The sequence below is a fragment of the Hylobates moloch genome, unplaced genomic scaffold (genome assembly GCF_009828535.3).
Source record: "Hylobates moloch isolate HMO894 unplaced genomic scaffold, HMol_V3 SCAFFOLD_26, whole genome shotgun sequence".
Classification (NCBI taxonomy): Eukaryota; Metazoa; Chordata; class Mammalia; order Primates; family Hylobatidae; genus Hylobates; species Hylobates moloch.
The window spans coordinates 330,001-346,360 of record NW_026652301.1 but is presented as its reverse complement, the minus strand read 5'-3'; the positions used below and the strand labels follow the sequence as shown (position 1 = coordinate 346,360).

The following is a 16,360-nucleotide window of genomic DNA, read 5'->3' as shown; positions in this document are numbered from 1 at the left end:
ATTCGTAGCCTGAGTGCTAGATAATTCTGTCTTCAGTTAACTGTACATTTCTTGACTCCAAAAAGGATTTCTAAAGATGATAGCTTCATTTCATAAATATTTGTGGGGTGTATGTTCTGTCCAAGTACCTTGAGTAGGCTTTCTAGGGGATAAAGCCTGCCCCCAACCCTCACAGAATTTACATTCCAGCTCAGACTCATGCACAAACTCAACTACGATGTAATGTAGAAAGTGCATGTCCTGAAAAATTTTCAGATACACTGCTGTGGAAGGTCATGTTCAAAACCAAGCCCATTTCCCCCATTATCTGCAGCCAAATTTGTTCCTCCCCCAGTATTGCCCATCTCCATGAATGGATACCATCACGTATTCGGTTGTCCTAGCCAGGAATCTGAGAAGGAAGCTCTTTTGGCCACTCGCCCTGCCTCCCTTCCACTGGCAGGTGGTCACCTCCTTAACCCTCCCGGAACCTCCCCTTCTGTCTTACTTACATTGACTTAGTTCAATGGTTCTCACACTTTTGGGCCTTAGCATCCCTTAGAAGGCTTGGCAAAACACAGACTGCTGGCACCCCTTCCCCCAGAGTTCCTTCTAATTCAGAAAGCCTGGGGCGGAGCCTGAGAATTTGCATTTCTAACAAGTCTCAGGTGATGCTGATGCTGCAGATCTGGGGACCACGCTGAAAACCACGACCTTAGTTCATGCCGTTGTCATTTGCTGTTGGGATTATTGCCCAGTCTTCCTGGCTTTGCTTCTGTATCTAATCCTTACCCTTCTTCACATTCTCCACCCTGTCCTCAGGTCTGGAAAAATGAATTTTTTCTGGCTGTTGATCACCCACAGAATAAATGTCAGAATTCCTGCTGTGATCTGCAGTGCCCTCCATTACCTGACTCTTATCTGATTCTCTAGTCTCACCTGCTACTTTGCTGATCCCATCTCGGATCACTGAACACCTCTGGCACACTGAACTCCTGCAGTTCCTTGGTGCCGTATCATTTTATGTTTTGCCTTTTGTGTCTGCTCTTCATTATTTGCAATGCCATGAATCCCTTTCTTTCCTGGCTTACTCCTCTAGGCCCTTCCAGACCATTCAGGAAAACCTCCTTGGGGAGGCATTACCTCCCCATCTGAAAGTAGAGAGAGGTGCTTCACTTATCTACCATCTACCTCATGGTGGTTATCACATGATAGTACCTGCCTCTTAGTCCACCTCAACCACAAGACTCTGACAGCTTCCCAACGGCAAGAACCAAATCCATCATCTCCATAGCCATAACCCTGAGCAACATTGCCTGACACAGAGGGGAGATCAAATGATGTTGAATGAAAAGGGCTATCCAGGAAGGCTACTTGGAGAGGTAGATATTTTAGCCAGAGGTAAAGAGTGGTTAGTATTTAGACACACAAGGAGTAGCAGAAGAATGTTGTAAAAGAGGGAACTTAAACTTGAGCTTGGACTTGGTCAGGCTTTAGTGTGAGGAAGGAACAAGGAGGGTTCTCATTTGGCTGGCCACAGCATGTGTGGTCCTGAGAGCCAGTTGAGGGAAATAGCACAGGTGGAATTCACATGGCTCAACACACCATTGAATATGGGAGTCCGGGAAAGAGCTGGATCAAAGGTGGGAATATGCCAAGCACCGGTAACCTGAACCAGACTGTCCAGAGATGGATGAGGCTGGATAAAGAGTAAAGATGGGTGAGGATTAAGTGTGTTTGTGGCCATGGTGGAGTTTGAGGGCACCATTAGGACATATTCCACTGTCTTCTTCATGTGTCTTCCCACCCATCTTATTCCTGTTTTTATCTCCAGTGCCTAATAAGCACTCAATGAATGAGTGAATTTATGCCATGGAATCGGAATAAAGGCCAGGAGTGGTCCCGCATGAGCCAGGGAGAGGAGAGGTGGCTCGTTGGTGATTTTAGGTGGTGCCATTTTCACCCCCGATGCCTCTCCTGCAAATAAGATTTCGGTGAAGGGAGAGGCAGGCTGTTGGCCATGGGGGGAGGACCAGATGAGAGACCTCAAGCGATGGCAGCAACGAGTTCAGAAGATGACTGCTTGTCCACAGAAACAAGGAAAGTCTTAGAATTTGTGAAGACCAAACTGGCTGACAGCTGAAATGCACCCTTTGCCTTTACTGTGCTAATACAATAAACACGAGCATTAGTACGTTGATTCTATGTTTAAAGATACGTCTAGAAAGAGTTATACATTGTCACTGCTAATCCATTTTTTTCTCCTGAAATAGACAGCTTTATGACTATTATGACACTGTTCTCAAAATCTAACTACTACTATTCTTCCATTAAATTTAACACATTGACATGTGTTTAGAGAATTAACTTAATGTGGAATATGTGAAAGAAACGTTTTTCCTTCTGACCTGTTCTTCCAGTTTTCTTGTACAATACTAGGGGGCTTTCTTGTATGACTCTTCTGTGTGCAGAGAAATATCTGAGTAAAATAATCTAGCGATAAAAGCATTAATGGTCTTTACATTAAACATACACACAGTCAAGGGTTATTTTTCCAAGCAGGCACCCTCAGAGATAAATTACCTATGGTTATGTCTCCAAACCGTTAATTCTATTAGTAAATCCATCAAAAATCAGAATTAACAACGTGACCACGCAGGAAGTTTTACTACCAAAAACAAGCACTTGCAGGTGGTGTGTCCAGGATAAATAGTAGATAAAGAGGCAGGATTCAATTTCCTTTTATACTGAGGCTTGAGGACAGACAGACCATTATTCACTCATACCTGCCACTGACTAACAGAAGCACAGGGTTTATGAACTGCGAGTCATTTACCTTTAAAATTCAATTTCATTCCTTCAATCGTTGTGAGCTTGAATATCTAATTACAAGGTTTACACACTGAGATCCTAGCATAATAATCTATAAAGCATGTACTAGTTGGAGTTAATTCATTGAACAAATATTTATCAAGCACTTATATATGTGTCAGCCCCTGTGTTAGACATAAAGGAACAAGGCAGACTCGGGTTTTCTGTCATGTTTGAGACAAACCTGGAGTTCCAGACTCTTATTTTATTGTTCTTGTTGCTACTGCGGTTAACGTGTGAATGACTGGTTTTGTTTCCAGTTTTTTAACTTCAACTATTTCATAAAACATGAAATGTTGCACTCCTGACATTCATCCAAAGTAGCAAGCTGCAATGTGCTTTTTAAAAATTCCACAGTGTGTTCGTTTTGATGGGGCCAATTAGAAAAACTGGGGAAAGAGAAGTTCACAAAGTTAGGGAGTCATAAGAATGCTTGGAATTTCTAACAGATTTCACTAAACATTTTCTGTATCATGACATGTTCCAGAAGGCCATAAAAGTTAGTTTATACGAATATAAACTACTTTTTGCCTTGCTGATAACTGCAAATAAATAATTCAGATGACCACCCACCAAAAAACCAAGACATTTGGAGGTTTATGTGTTTCCTATAGAATATTTTCCTTATAAATTTCATAGTCAAGGAGCACAAGAATGAAGTAGTACCTCATTTTATTCCATTTTTCAATTCTGTAGCACCTGTTTCAATATTTTTGTATATCCCAATAATATCATTACAGAATAAGATAATGACTAACCTCCTTCCTTGATTTGACTTTAAAGGAAGGGATAGAAGGCATTCTTTTATTTACATTTTAGTACAGCAACACACTGATTTCTCCAGTCAAAATTACTTAATCTGTCATGTTGCTTTCATGGTAATGATCAACTAAATGAGACACAGGACTATCAATTTGGATAGCACTGTTTTATTCACTAAGGAGCCTTATGGAAAACTTGATAAATATTGCACTTATAGTGCTGGTCTAGTGGTAATAAGTGGGAATAAAAAGAGTTGGATAGATAACCTTTAACTTAATATGGCTTGGTAAATTAGATCCCATATATGCTAATTTTGTACTTTTTTTTAATAGATGGAACTGATTAAAAATATAAGTACTGCCGAACAACCCTATTTATTCACTCGACATGTTCATTTCCTCAACTTCTCAAGGTAAGACACTTTCCAGTTTAATGGTTCTTTCATTTTCTTCTAATGAACAATTACTTTAGAAATCTACCTTTATTTACAAGGCAGTGCAACTGCCCTTGAAAAGACATTTTTAATCCATTTATTTTTGCTATGGAGGGATCAAAATTTGAAATATTTGAACAGAAACTTCATTTCTTCCTAGACTACTATCTTGAATCTTATAAAAACTTGGAATTATTTTTTAATGAGAAGCCGTTTGATCTAATAGCTGTTTTTTAAAAAGGAATCAGATTTTGTATTGAAACAAGGCAGGAGATGGGTATTTTAGCATAAATATTTTATTGCACATTTTTGTACAATTTGAACCTGCACAGAACTCTGGAAATAATTTAGTGCTAGAGTAATGAGTATTTTCTAGGATCCAAAGTACCAGCCTCTGTCTATCTTTTAAATACAGTCATGTGCCACATCATGACATTTTGGTCAATGACAGACCTCATATATATATTAATCCATAAGATTATAATACGGTATTTTTACCATATCTTTTCTATGTTTAGATACACAAATGATTATTATTGTGTCACAGTTGCCTCCAGTATTCAGTATAGTCACATGCTGTCCAGGTTTGTAGCCCAGAAGCAATAGGCTGTACTCTACAGCACAGATACGCAGTAAGCTGTGCCATCGAGGTTTGTGTATGTACTCTATGATGCTTGCACAACCACGAAATCACCTAATGATGCATTTCTCAGAATGTACCCCTGACATTAAGCAATGCATGACTGTAAACCATTTGATTTTCTAAGCCTTGCGTGTTTGATGCTGGGGAGGTATTTAAAATTCTGGTTTTTGTTTCCACCGGCTGTGGTCTTCTGATAACAATGCAAATCTTCAAATTCAGGTTTTTAGATTCCCTATTTGTTAAATTACTAGCTTCAGGTTCTGAGTGCCCTCTTCCCCAGTCTTTCATTAGCGTAGGTTGATTGTCACTGTGCCTCACTCCTTTGCTGATGGCACTTAGTGTTTTGCTCTCCCTGTGCTGGCTCAAGTCTGCATTCACAGCTGCTATCTAATGGCTGACAGATCACTGGATCCAGAGGCAGATCTGCTGGAGACCAGCTTGGGAACCTCCGGGCCTCCCTTGTCAGCCATCTGACGGGCACTTCCGTCATCTTAACATGGGGATGACAGTTCCTTGCAGGTCCACACGAGGGCACCAAAGGACCCAGGGCAGCAGGCAACATCTGCTAGTTAGTGCTGACCCAGTGGCTCCTGCAGGCCAGGCACCCAGGTAGCTGGCTCTGGAGGAGCTGTTGCCCTGGTCCAGGGTGCCTGACAACCCACCTGGCTGGAAGAAGATTTCAGCCATTCAAGGACTTCCCTGCTGTGCAGCAGGTCCTGTGCAAGTTGAGTGCAAAGAATGAGATTCAGTAAAGCAAGTTATTAAGCAGAGAAAAGGAGTTGCCGCCTTATCTTTAAAAGCAAGTGTTCCCTGAAGTTTCCTGGGCCTTCCTGATAACCAGAGTTCCTGCGATGGTAACAGGACTCCTGCAAATTTTCCACCGTGACCCAGGGCCAGGTGCTGGGCAGCTAGGACTGTGTTTTCAACCACATTTATAAAATGGCTTGTTACCGGATTATCCAGGGTGTGTGCCCTGCCTCTTAATTCCAGAAGGCCACAAACATATTATTAGACATAATTAGATAACAAGGCTTATTAGCTCTTTCAGGCATTGTGTTTTATGACTTGCAAAGAGAAAAGCACTGCTTCCCTGATCCTTGCTGTCCTAGCGCCTTTCCTTCTGAGTCACCCCTGACATCCTTAAACCTCGTTCATGAACACTTCTTGCTTCGTAAGTCAAATCTTTACAACCAAACAGATTGCAATGCAACAAATTTTAAATGTTTATCTCTGAACAGTGTAAAACACAAATTAGAAGCCATGGCCAGTATCTTAATTGGGTCGGCAGATCACAGTATGCTGGCCATATTCTGTTATGGCCTCTACCATCAAACACATGTACAGGAGTTTAGTCTTCATTGCTCTAATTCTGAAAGGAAAAAAAATGATAAATGCCTTTTAGAAGACACTATGTCTACAGAAAATGGTACTGGCCCTGCCGTCAGGACCTCTGGTGTCAGAACTGGCCTCCCAACTGGTCATGATTCTCGGCAAGCCGTTCAACCTCTTGGGGGTCTCTGTTTTCTATTTTTCCATCTGTAAAACAAGGACAGTTCTCAGTCATCCCTACCATATAGGGATGCTCTGAACCTGTGAAGGAAAGGCCTTCTGAGAGAAGGATGCTGTATTGGTCCATTTTCATGCTGCTGATATCCAAGACTGGGAAGAAAAATAGGTTTAATTGGACTTACAGTTCCATGTGGCTGGGGAGGCCTCAGAATCATGGCAGGAGTCGAAAGGCACTTCTTACATGGTGGCGGCAAGAGAAAATGAGGATGATGCAAAAGCGGAAATCCCTGATAAAACCATCATATCTTGCGAGACTTATTCGCTACCACGAGAACAGTACGGGGGAAAGCACCCCATGATTCAAATTATCTCCTATCAGTTCCCTCCCATAACACGTGGGAATTACAGATGTACAATTCAAGATGAGATTTGGGTGGGGACACAGAGCCAAAACATATCAGATGCTATATACATTCAGAGTGGCACTTAAAAAGGCAATTCTGTAGACGTCTCAGGCTGAGCCCACTACCCAGCTCCTGACTCGGTTTCTATGGAAACACCTTGAGGACAGGGCTGGGCTCTGCTTCTCCTCCCTCAGTTCCATTTTAATTAAACACATGTCTATGGATTACCTTCTCTCTTCTATACACTACATGAGAACTGGGGCTTCTGCAGTCAACATTAAATGTTTTTCTTGCTTTCGGGAGACTCTTAAGTTCTTCTTCCATTAAAGTGTGACAGATGTAAGGAGAGGGTGGTCACAGGGCTTCCCCTAGCGGAGGTGGGAAGCAGGAACTTCCCTGTGGGACAAGGACTCTGGGAAGGTGTTTCCGCAGGGAGGTGAGAGATGGGTCAGCTTTAGACAAGTGAAGGGCGGGGGGGGGGCATTCCCAGCACAGCAACCAGCAGAAGAGCAGGGCCAAGAGGAACTGAAAGGGATGCAGTGCAACCCAGGATGGACACGACTGGACTGGAACAGCAGTCAAGAGTTTTAAGCAGAAATAACAAGAGACTGCCTGACCAGCTTTGCTGCTTTCAATGAAAAGCCAAAACTGACTCCCCAGGAGCAACCTCCTCCTCTCTTCACACCCACGTACCAGGGCCTGGGCCCTTAGCTACCAGACTTCCATAAAAATGAAGAGAATGATCATTTGAACTTTAATATATGACAAGATTATGATTGTTCCACTCATAGAACCATGGGACATTAAAAATCAGCTTTTCATTGTTTAAGGGAATAGCTTTATTTAAGGAAAATTTCTCTGTCAATATGCAATTGACAGAGAAAAACAACTAAGCTGGAACTTGTTAAGAGGCCTTTGACATTACTTTTTTTTGAGATGCAGTCTTACTCTGTCGCCCAGGCTGGAGTGCAGCGGTGCGATCTCAGCTCACTGTAACCTCAGTTCAAGCGATTCTCCTGCCTCAGCCTCCTGAGTAGCTGGGATTACAGGCATGCACCACCACATCTGGCTAATTTTTCTATTTTTAGTGGAGACAGGGTTTCACCATGTTGGCCAGGCTGGCCTCAAACTCGTGGCCTCAAGTGACTTGCCCACCTCAGCCTCCCAAGTGCTGGGATTACAGGCGTGAGCCATCATGCAAAACCAAGGACATTAACATACTTTAAAAAATAACTTTTAGATGTATTTTGAATGATAAGTTATAAAGATAATGAAGCTGATCTTAAGAAACCTGCCTTTATAGCTGCTGACAGACCTATTGCTTGTTTCAGGATAATGAGGTTCCCATAAGAAGAACTGACACTGCAGCCTAATATTATTGTTGATATTTCCAATCCTCCGCACATCGTTAACATGCCGCACGATACTTGCTGGCAAGCAGACTGTAAGGATGACAGTCAGGCCTCCCTCCCCACACTTTTTTTGCACACAAATGGTCAGAACTTTTGAAGGGTAAGGCATTATACCATAGCTAATTGCCCTTTCTTTTTTTTATTCCATTAAAGATGGCATTTTTACCTTGAAATTTAGACAGTCTTGAATCATGTAAAATGCAATCCTGTGAGCACTTGGTGTTTCTATAGCTGACCTACTTCGTTTTTTCACCATCTAGGCTTCTTGTCCTGTTTCTTCTTTCTCCTTTTTTAGAGTTAGAAGGAACCATATCTAAGTTTATTAATCCAAAGATGGGAAGTAATTGGTTCAGACCGATCAGGTGTTTTGCCTCGGGGAAGGTTTCCTGCCGGGGGACTTAGGCACAGCGAGCTCAGCAGAGATCTCAGGCTTCAGTGGGGGTTGCTGTTGCACACAGTTGTGGAACTCCCTGGAAATTCAAGCCAGACAAATGTTTTTCACCTGGACTATCTGGAGAATTGAGTTAAAACTACCTTGGCCTAAAAGATGCTTCTCTTTGTTAGGATGTTTAAGTAGGAGTTTTAATATTTGCATACTATGGTTTCATGTATCTTTTTTCAGTTTTCAGAGAAACTTTAGGAAGCAGTTTCTGAAAAAGATCAACTTTCCAACATCAACAGCATCCCTCCAAAATCTATCTTAGATCCACACACTAGAAAGCCTTGCGACAGACTACAATTCAAATTTGTCTGTCCCCTGCCCCCAATTTTATTTGTTTTCTAAGCTTTTATTTTTTGGGGGTGGGTATAAATATTTTTGCAATCTACAATGCCCCTCACCCTTCCAAATGTCCTTTTGCAGGGAAACCCTTAAGAAGCTTTGTCTCAGAACCCGATGCTGTCAAAATAGTCCAAATGCATTATAAGAGACACCAATATGCTAAATAATTTCAAACCACCACTTCCCTTATCCTTTTTTCACATCATTCTTCCTTTCTCTCCCATGACCCCCCTCACCTTCCTTTAGTTCCATTTCTGTTTTCTCATGTATCTCAGATGGTGGTTCCGGTGCCAATGGTAACTTCCAAAAATGAACAAACAAAAATGTGAAAATTAGTCAATCACCAGAAAAGCAGTGGGGTGTGATGTGCAAGGGGGTGCATTTTGGACACCTTTTCTCTTCCCTGCAAGTGAAGTCTCAATTACTGATGTGAACAGTGTTTCTTGTATCAACTTTTGTGAACAAACTCTGCCCTCTGATGGCATCATTTAACAAAACAAATCAGACTTCGCTAATTCCACAAGTCAATTTGGTTTTCACATCTTATTTGTAAATGTTGACTTTTTTATTCTTCTTAGCCAAGTGATCCATTTCAATTCTGTGCCCTTCAAATCTCTTATCATTTGACAGACACTGCAAACTCTGAAGAAAGCACCAAAGTAAAAATCGGTATCAGCAGTTAACACCATCTCTGCCTCCTTAAACACTGCACAGAAGTTCCATTTACAAGTGCGAGTTTTCTCTGGGTTTTCCCTATGTGAACCCTGGCTGGGCTCATCTTCCTAAATTGGCACTTTCTTCCTCATGTTTCTGCTTTTCCCTCTATGGGGAGTGGATCTCTGCCGCTGCATGGGCCACCAGCTGTGTTGGCCCATCAGGGATGAGTATAATCTGGACTTTCCCTCATTTCCTGATTATTCCTTACTGTTTATTTCATGCCTTGTCAATTCATCTTCCTCTGTGAGCGGGAGCCCTGACCCAGCTACCCACCTCCTTCCCCATTTGTCTCAGCTTCTCACAGCAAATGTTTCCATCTCTTCTGCCTTGGGACAGACCGGAGAACAGAGCACAGCTGTCTCTTCTGCTTGTGTTTTGTGGTGGGCGGTGGTGGGGGGGTCTAGTCCTGGGCAGAGGAGATGGAAGTGCCTACTGCAGGGGGTGTGAGGACAGAAGCCAGACCTCCCCACCATGCTGGCCCCCACTGGACGTTCAGAGACTCTTGTTACTGTGACGGGCTCCAGCAAAGGGCCCTTTAACAGCCAGCTTGGCTGGGTGCAGTGGCTCACACCTGTAATCCCAGCACTTTGGGAGGCCGAGGCAGGTGGATCACTTGAGGTCAGGAGTTCGAGACCAGCTTGGCCAACATGACGAAACCCCATCTCTACTAAAAATACAAAAATTAGATGGGCATGGTGATGGGCACCTGTAATCCCAACTACTTGGGAGACCGTGGCAGGAGAATCGCTTGAACCCGGGAGGCAGATGTTGCAGTAAGCCGAGATAACGCCATTGCACTCCAGCCTGGACAACAAGAGTGAAACTCCATCTCAAAAATAAACAGCCAGCTCTATCCCTCTCCGCCTCAGCCGCTCCTCACTCTGCCCCCAAAAGGTCCTGTTCTTTTCCATGATGGCCTTTCTCTCACTTCAAAGTGTCTTCCTCCCTCACTGACAAGGATCAAAGCCCTGGGCCTCTGGCCTGCGGTACTTTTCACCCTTTAATGTAGATAGTGGCGCAAAGATAACCTCTGCTTCCAGGCCACAGGCTAAAAAGGAGGTAGGCTTTTGGCAGAATGGTGGTTACCGGGGTGGGGAAAGCAGGAAAAGGGATTTTTTTGTTGAATGGGCAGAGTTTCCATTTGTGAACATGAAAACGTTTTGGAGACGGGTGGTGATGATGACTTCACAACAATGTGAATGTTTTAATACCACTGAATTGTACACTTTAAAATGATGAAAAAGATAAATATATATATTTTACTAGAATTTCTTAGAAGAACAGGATATACTTTCAAAAACTGATTCCAATCACAGTAATCTCTACTATAACTGGGGTACAAAACAGTCTTAATTTTCCAGGATAATTCCGGTCTTAAGTATTGATTTAATATGTGCAATAATTATTACCTCAGGAAGAATGCTTTTCAAATTTTGATGAAAACATACCTAAAATTTTTACCCTAGTGCTTTGTGTAGCTGTTGAAGAGGTGACTAATATTATCGATGGGTTGATTAATTGATTGAGGTAGCAGTGTGGACCGATGCTGATGAAAATGCTCAGAATGAGGTGTTCGGAAATGCCTCTCAGAGTGAGAACCATGCAGTTATGCTTCCTAGAAAATTATTCCCTGCTGCAGATCTTCATCTTCTCATCAGAAAAATGAGTAAAAATTTAAAAGATATGACACATTTGCAGAGTCCGAAGGAAGCCCAGAGGAGTGATTACAGAGTCGGTGAATAGGATCTGTGAACAAATGTCGAAGAAATTGGTAATGCCTGCTATTTTAGGATGACTTAAAAGAGAGCTTCAAAGATGCAGGAGTAATTGTGGTGACTGAAGGACAAAAGGGTGTGTTGTTGAACAAAACACAAAATATGGCCTGACTCTTCTACCCTCTCGTGTATGCACTACTTAGAACCTGTGATCAGCCATAGTCACCACAATTTTTTAGAGCTCCATAAAGATCAAATTAGAGCTATACATTATAAAATGAAGGGAAATAAAGTCTTAAGATAAAAGCCAAAGGAATTTTTGAAAGAAACAACAAAAAGTTAAAGGAATTAAAATTGAAGTTGAAAAGGCTAAGTGTTGTAAAAGCATAGCAGATGCAAATCCTTTGTGTCAAATGGTTCAAACAAAAGGAAATACGCATAAAAGGAAAATGTTAAATATTGGCTGGGTATAAGAAAGACTTTTCAACTGATACAATGGACTTCACAGGGAGATTGTGGAATCTTCTCTCATGGCTTTTAAAGATCAGTCAAGGTGTTTCACTGTATGCGATGGTAGGGTACAAACCATTCTCATCCCTAGAATGAAATCATGAGTGAGCAAAAGGTTCAGGTGACCCAGAGACTTTTTAAATGGTAGCCAGGAATTCTGACCAGAGTTTTAAAATACTGAGAGGAGAAACTGATGCTGAAAGAGGATAGAATGATGGTGGGAAAATTTGCTTCCCTGCTCAGGCACTAGGACATGTGCTATGCTCTGGTCCCTCGTGGTAGCATGGTGGTATTCTGGCCTCTTCTGTATAACTGACGTGTCACCCCAGATTTTCCCAATTTGGCGGGAGCTGTGTGTACAGAGGGCTGGCAGCCTGCAACGATTACTGCCTTCTGCAAAGGGGAAAATGTATACCAGACACCTCTTTCTCATAGTTAGAAACTTCTAGAGAGAGCCTACTATATTATCTGATACTTGACAATACATTCTTAAGCCATCTAAAACTTCCATTTTGGAAAATTATTCTGGAAGTCTTGCATTGGGTTGCAACGTGCAAACAAGAGCAGGTCATCCATGCTCATCAAGACTTGCCAGTCGTTACTTCTCTTGCCGTTGATCAAAGATGGCAGTGGTGAGGCTAAGAGCCATCTCCTGATAGGACGCTGTGCATGGATTCACATGATTGGGCAGTTCTGCTAACTAGCACTAGCAGTCATTCTTCACATGAACATGAAAGAACAGTTGAGGTTTTTAAAAGCATGAAGCAATTTTGAGGGTCTAATTAGGTGCATATTTGGTATGCAAGCCTTGTCTTCCTAGTCCCTAGCTTTATTACTTTAGTTGCTGTTTATCATAGATATGAAACCCAATTTAATTTTAAAAGGGGGATAAATCTGGGGTGTGTACAGTAGTTAGCTGGTGGTTGGCACAGCTAAATCCTGGGACTCCAGTTAGTTGTTCATCCAGTTACATGAATGTGTATTTCTGAGAACTAACAAGATTCGCACTGCAAGGCTAATCTCACCCGTTAGCTGTGTGTGTTCCAATGTGGTAGTATTTAAGGGCTCCAGGGTATCATTCATGTGTCCTGGTGCCTGAAATTCCACTATCTCAGAGTTGTTCCTTTGGATTCTTCTATCTGAAGATTCTTTTTAAAAATGCAGATAAACCAGGAACAACATTATATGAATTCATACACAGAAAAGGATGGGGGCTTGTTATTACTTTCCTCTGACAACAGAGCCCCATGATATGGGAAGAAACGTTAACAACTGAGAGGCATACACTCAGATGTTCATTTCTTCATTTGGTCATTTGTTGAGCACCTACTGTGTGCCACACACTGAGCTAGAGGGTGTCGTTCCTGGCTGCAGGAGGCCCACAGTCTGATGGGAGAGGCACACATTTCCACACAGTGCAGGAGAGACGGCCCGGGGCACAGAGGAGGGAGGCATGGACCCTGGGTTGGGCATTAATTGCTGAGGGATGCGATGTGACCCCAGGCTGGGTTTTGAAAGGTAAACGGAGTCTGCCAGCTAGAGAGAGGCAGGAGTGGGGTCCTGTCAGTTTGTTTTCTCTTAGTTCTTTCTGACCCCTGACAGAATGTCCAGGCACGTTCCTCAGAAGGTCACAAGGTCATAGGGCTAGAGAACCCTGCAGGCCCCTCAGGAGGTCACCAGAGCATGACCTCTGCCCAGAGACTGGGGCACTCTCCCCGGACTCCTCAAGGCTACTGCTTTCGGGCAGTTCAAAGGGAAAAAAGAAGGAATCTTTAAGACAAATCCAGCCAATCTCATCACTTTGCCTCCGGAAGACCTTGTTCTTGGGCCAGGATTTAGTGGATTTGTCTAATCCTTTCATGGAAGGAATTAAAATGGAACACCTGGCTATTTGCTTTATTTTTATCTGAAGCCACTTGCCATCACTTGAGGATAATTATGTTGAATTTTGTTTCATTCTTGATATCCCACATAAAATTTCCTCAACTCCAGAAATCACTTTTCCATAATTAAGAGCATAGTTTCTAGAGCCAGATTGCCTGGACCCATATCCTAGTTCAGCTACAAGTTATGAACCTTATTCCTGCCTCAGTTTCCCCAAGTGTAAATGAGGATAATTATTTTTTCTACTCTATTGACGTGTTATGGGGCTTCAGCAAGCTGGTTGCATGAGGTATTTAGAACAAGGTGAACAGCGAGTGCTCAGTGAAGACTGGCTGTTACTCACTCCCTTACTGCAGAGCACCTGACCGGGAACTGTTTGAATTACAATGTAGAGGAAGTGCCGTCTCACCCAGCAAGGCAGTCAGAACCTACCAATCAACTGAAACATTCACCGAGGGCCAATTGTGTCCCTGTGGGTTCTGTTCTAGCCATTGGAAATACTAAATCCAATACAGAGTGGCCCCTATCTTCAAGAAACCTACAGCCTAGTGAGAAAACTAGACACCATCTCTTCCTTAACATGCACAATGGCGTGGTTTGTACCGTGCTATACTATGAAATGTCCTCACAGCCCCTCAACAGGTACCTGGAACAGGTATCATCCTCCCCACTTCCTGCATTATAATAAAATGCCTATTGGGAAACACTGTTTGCTTATTACGTGCCATTGGCACCTTAGCATAGGAGGTCATCTTTCAATAAGTTAACCGAGAGGGGAGGGGAGATGTTGTGTAAGTAGGCCCTGTTTTCCTCCTGCAGTGATGGGTTGTAACGAACTCAATGTTTGTGTTAGGTTTGGAGGAGACCAGCCTGTCTACATCAACATCATTAGAGACCCCGTCAACCGGTTCTTATCTAACTATTTTTTCCGTCGCTTTGGAGACTGGAGAGGGGAACAAAATCACATGATCCGCACCCCCAGCATGAGGCAGGAGGAGCGCTACCTGGTAAGTCCTGTTGCATGCAAAAGGTGGTCTCCCCACTGCCTGAGGAGGGGCCCCTCCACCGCCTGAGGAGGGGCCCCTCCACCAGGGAAGGCTCACTGTTCCCTTCCCAGGCCTTCTCCTTGGTGCCTCCATGGAGCGTGGCGCAGAGAGGGTGCTTCCGCAGGAAGGAGGTCTTGGCGAGAGAAACTGGTTCCGGGTGACCCAGATCCTAATGAACATTTCCTCAAATGATTTTCTGATTTTGCTTTGCTCAGTTGTCTTTAGTGCTAGGTTTTGGGACCCAGAGCGGAAACAGTCTTTCCTAAGGAGTCCAGACTAGCACTGTCGTGCTTAAGAAGAACAAAGGTGTTGGGGGGTGTCTGTCAGAGGGCGGCAGAGCCCCTTCTTGTCCCTCAGCCCATTCAGTTCCCATGACCACTCTGGGAGGGGGAGGTGTTTTCAGATGAGGACCCTGAGATTCCAAAGGTTGTGGGATTTGCCACAGTCACCTCTCAGGTAAGGGCACAACCGCGACCGACTGTTTCCGGGTTTCCTGCCTTCACAGTCTGGGTTCTTTCCACCACAGCGCGATAGAACCCTGTCATTGCACCAGTAATTGTTTGCTTTCTCTGGACTTGTTTTGGGACCCTCAGCTCCATAAGGGATGTTAGTCTTGAGCCCAGTAATTATTTCCTCAGCACAGAGGTTGGTAACAAAAATGGAGGGCGAAGTTGCGCGTCTTCCTTTCAGCACTAGAACGAAAGGTACATTTCCCATCCCTGTGTCGAGAAACACGTACTGAGGAGCTGACAGCCTGGTGCCCAGGAGGCTGAAGTCCTGGTCTCTGTGTCTGAGAGAGCCCTTGGGGTTCACCCGGACCCATCCTGGGCTGTTGTTGGGCACAAGCAGGAAAGAAGGAAAGTGCTGAGGATCAGTCAGAGGTGTTGTTCCCAAAGCTGGGAAATCGCCCAGAGCCGAGGCCACTGCTGATGCGCCCTCAGCAGCAGCCTTGCTGCTGGAGAAAAGCACCGAATCTCGGGGCCACGGCCAGGATGGCTGCTTCCTCATCTCATTTTAAAAACATAATGGACGCGGATGTTCAGAGGCTGGGAGCATTTGGGGATGATGTCCCCTCAGTGTCACATTCATGTTTTCAAATCCATGATTAGAGTAGAGAAAACTGAGATAAGAGAAGTTAGTGTCTCAGCCAGGGCAAGACGACTACACCAGACCCATGGCTTTCCACTCACCTTCAGTATTTGATCAACTACCTAAGGCTTCAGTGAAATATTTTGATGATTTTATTTCTATTTTTATTTTCTTTCTTTGATGATATATTTTAAAAGTGGCTTTTCCTTTTTTTTTTTTTATTTTTTGGTGGCGAAACCCTAATCTATTTCTTTATAGATTATGAGGCCGGGTGCAGTGGCTCACGCCTGTAATCCCAGCACTTTGGGAGGCCGAAGCAGGTGCATCACTTGAGGCCAGGAGATCGAGAGCAGCCTGGCCAACATGGTGAAAACCTGTCTTTATTAAAAATACAAAAATTAGCCGAGTGTGGTGGCGCACGCCTGTGATCCCAGCTACTTGGGAGGCTGAGGCAGGAGAATCCCTTGAATCCAGGAGGCAGAGGTTGCAGTGAGCCGAGATTGTGCTACTGCACTCCAGCCTAGGTGCCAGAGTGAGACTCCATCTCAAAAAATAATAATAATAATAATAAATAAATAAAATAAAAAAACTATAGCTTATGAATA

General features: G+C 43.5%; 1 protein-coding gene and 1 long non-coding RNA gene across 12 annotated transcripts in view; one reads left to right on the top strand and one right to left on the bottom strand.

The window, feature by feature from the left end:
- The window catches only part of LOC116463124 (uronyl 2-sulfotransferase), a 442,893-nt gene that overhangs the window by 200,436 nt on the left and 226,097 nt on the right, over positions 1 to 16,360 (top strand). For all 11 annotated transcript variants that reach the window (XR_004246585.2, XR_004246582.2, XR_004246581.2 and 8 more), the window contains exons 4-5: positions 3,945 to 4,024; positions 14,474 to 14,627. Coding sequence is in view for 3 of the 11 variants with exons in the window: in XM_032146089.2 (XP_032001980.1) it covers positions 3,945 to 4,024; positions 14,474 to 14,627 (234 nt within the window). In the remaining 8 variants the exon portion in view is untranslated. The remainder of the gene's footprint in view (positions 1 to 3,944; positions 4,025 to 14,473; positions 14,628 to 16,360) is intronic.
- LOC131382476 (uncharacterized) lies at positions 8,332 to 14,661 on the bottom strand. The gene is made up of 3 exons (XR_009211979.1): positions 14,625 to 14,661; positions 9,031 to 9,094; positions 8,332 to 8,483 (listed from the first exon to the last, which is right to left on the bottom strand). It is a non-coding gene; the product is annotated as an uncharacterized LOC131382476 (long non-coding RNA).